Source organism: Neomonachus schauinslandi, chromosome 2 (assembly GCF_002201575.2).
Source record: "Neomonachus schauinslandi chromosome 2, ASM220157v2, whole genome shotgun sequence".
Classification (NCBI taxonomy): Eukaryota; Metazoa; Chordata; class Mammalia; order Carnivora; family Phocidae; genus Neomonachus; species Neomonachus schauinslandi.
In genome coordinates, this window is record NC_058404.1 from 32,819,350 (window position 1) to 32,821,849 (window position 2,500).

The 2,500-nt window shown below is 44.9% G+C and overlaps 1 protein-coding gene across 1 annotated transcript in view; it reads left to right on the forward strand.

Annotated features, from left to right (window-relative positions):
* Positions 1-2,500, forward strand: part of UNC5D (unc-5 netrin receptor D) — a 526,408-nt gene that overhangs the window by 424,464 nt on the left and 99,444 nt on the right. Inside the window, exons 5-6 of the mRNA XM_021681506.1 lie at positions 169-349; positions 1,326-1,493. Coding sequence (XP_021537181.1) covers positions 169-349; positions 1,326-1,493 — 349 coding nt within the window. The remainder of the gene's footprint in view (positions 1-168; positions 350-1,325; positions 1,494-2,500) is intronic.

Consider the following 2,500-nt stretch of genomic DNA (forward strand, 5'->3'; position numbering starts at 1 on the left):
ATATGCCAAATTGGCTAAATAAAAGGGATGGGATATGGAAAAATCATTGCTGTTACTCTATATGTTAGGAATGTCTCTCTCCCCCACACCAGAACTGCTCACCTAGCAATTCCAGAAAAGAGTTCTTTTTCTTTTTAATGACCAGTAGATGTTCCTGTCTTCTTATAGGTGGAATGGCTGAAAAATGAGGAGCCCATTGACTCCGAGCAAGACGAGAACATTGACACCAGGGCTGACCACAACCTCATCATCCGCCAGGCACGGCTCTCTGACTCAGGCAATTACACCTGCATGGCAGCCAACATCGTGGCCAAGAGGAGGAGCCTGTCAGCCACAGTGGTGGTTTATGGTAAGACCAGCCCAAAGGCCAGGAATGGATAGGGAGGACGGAAAGCGGAGAAGTAGAGGGATGCGTATTACATTACAACTTTCGTTGTTTAGAGCTGAAAGGACTTTAGGGATCATTCACTACTGTGCTCTCTCCTGCCTCTCCCATTTGGTGGAGGGAGAATACATGCCTATTACCACTGATGTGTTTGCTCTTCCCTCCAGTACCGGACTTCCGTGAGATAGGGACGTTTCCGGTCCCTCTTTTAAAAAGAATTTTAAAAGTTCATTTTCTCCCATTGTGTTAATATTTGAAAAGAAGCAAAGTGGGCACCTTCTGCCTCCCACCCTCCCAAATCCAACATCCACCCCCATCCTCCCCAGACCTGCTCTGGGCACTTCCTCTCCTGGCATAAGAAATCCACCAGAATCGAGCCCCGCATCGGGCTCCTTGCTTAGCCAGGAGCCTGCTTCTCCCTCTGCCTGCCACTCCCCCAGCTTGTACTCTCTCTCTCTCTGGCAAATTAAAAAAAAAAAAAAAATCCACCAGAAACAAACATTACTATTTTCTGAGTATCTCAGGTATCCTGTAGAAGAACTTCCTGGCTATTTAAGTAAAGGCCTTCCCTTCCACAGCAAAAGAGCCCTGGGATTTATTTTTGAAGCACTTAAAGTAATAGAAATTCAAATGCTGATATTTTCTTCCTGTACTGTGGATTTTCAAGTGCTTTAGAGATGTGTTGATGACTTCTTCCTGTTTTTCATAATTTCCCAGAGAGGAAATTCTCTGGGTCCCTATCCTATCAGATGAGTAGACTGAGGGACAGAGGCAAGGGGAGCCCCACTGTTGCCTCATAATGGAGCAGCCAGTGTGGGTCCGCAGGGTGTCTTGGTCCCTAGATGCCGAACTCAACACCCGGCGCAGTGGCTTGCACATAGTAGGCAATCAGTAAAAACCTCTCTCCTTTCTTTCTCCCCTCCCCACTTCTCTCTCTCAGTGAATGGAGGCTGGTCTTCCTGGACAGAGTGGTCAGCCTGCAATGTTCGCTGTGGTAGAGGATGGCAGAAACGTTCCCGGACCTGCACCAACCCAGCTCCTCTCAATGGTGGGGCCTTTTGTGAGGGAATGTCAGTGCAGAAAATAACCTGCACTTCTCTTTGTCCTGGTGAGATATGTGTAGATTCCCTTTTCCCTTCTGACCCACCAACACTAGTAAGCTGGTGGGAAGCACTGAATAGAACCTTCCTTCCCAAAGTTATTCTCTCCCATCTTCTCACAATGCAGCCTTTGTCCAAAATGCTAGTGTGGACCTCACTAGGATAGCAAGAACCTGGGTGAGATACCTCCTTTTGGGAGTAAATATATATATTCAATATTTACATGATCCTGGACACTCACCATCAACAAGCCAAAGGCTTTGAAGTGTTTATGTATTACCCGGGTCTGGTTGGGCTAAACCCTCCCTTCTCTCCTTGGGTTCTCCCATCTGGTGGCACTTACTTGAACAATAACAGGGATGGAGTTGTCCGTGAACACAAAGCAGGTAGCAAAAATTTGACCCTTTTCCATCCAATCAACTCACCTTCTCAGCTTTGTATTTATTTCCAATACAATGGGCAGAGATGGTACAGTATCACAGTGGTTTCTATTTTACATGTGGTCTGTGTTTGCCTTCCTTTCTGAATAGAGGCTTTGTTGACCAAATATGGCTCTTATAAGCTCTTTTTGGTTCATCTCTTACTGGCTCTAACCCAATTTATACAATGAGGAATAGATGAGATGGAAGGTGACTTTCTTTATGGAAAGCATATCCTCCCACTGAGAAATAAATGGATCCTGGGTCTCACATGCATTATAAAACATTAACTCCAAGGACACTGGACTTGAGCCTCGGGTCTTTAAAATTTCAGATCTAGTTCTTCTCAGAGCTAAGCTGAGCCTCTCACCAGCAGCTTATTCTTGGAGTTTCATTTTAAACTCATATTTGGTAAACATTTATTGAGTGCTTACTATGTGCAAGATATTTGTATACATGTAATGTCATTTAACTCTGTGTTGTGAGTTTTATTAGCCCCCAGTTGACAGAAACAGTAAACTAAGGCTAAGGGATTGCCCAGGAGCCAATATGTGAACATAACCAAGACAAGTTGTCAGACATTTTGCTTCAAGTTC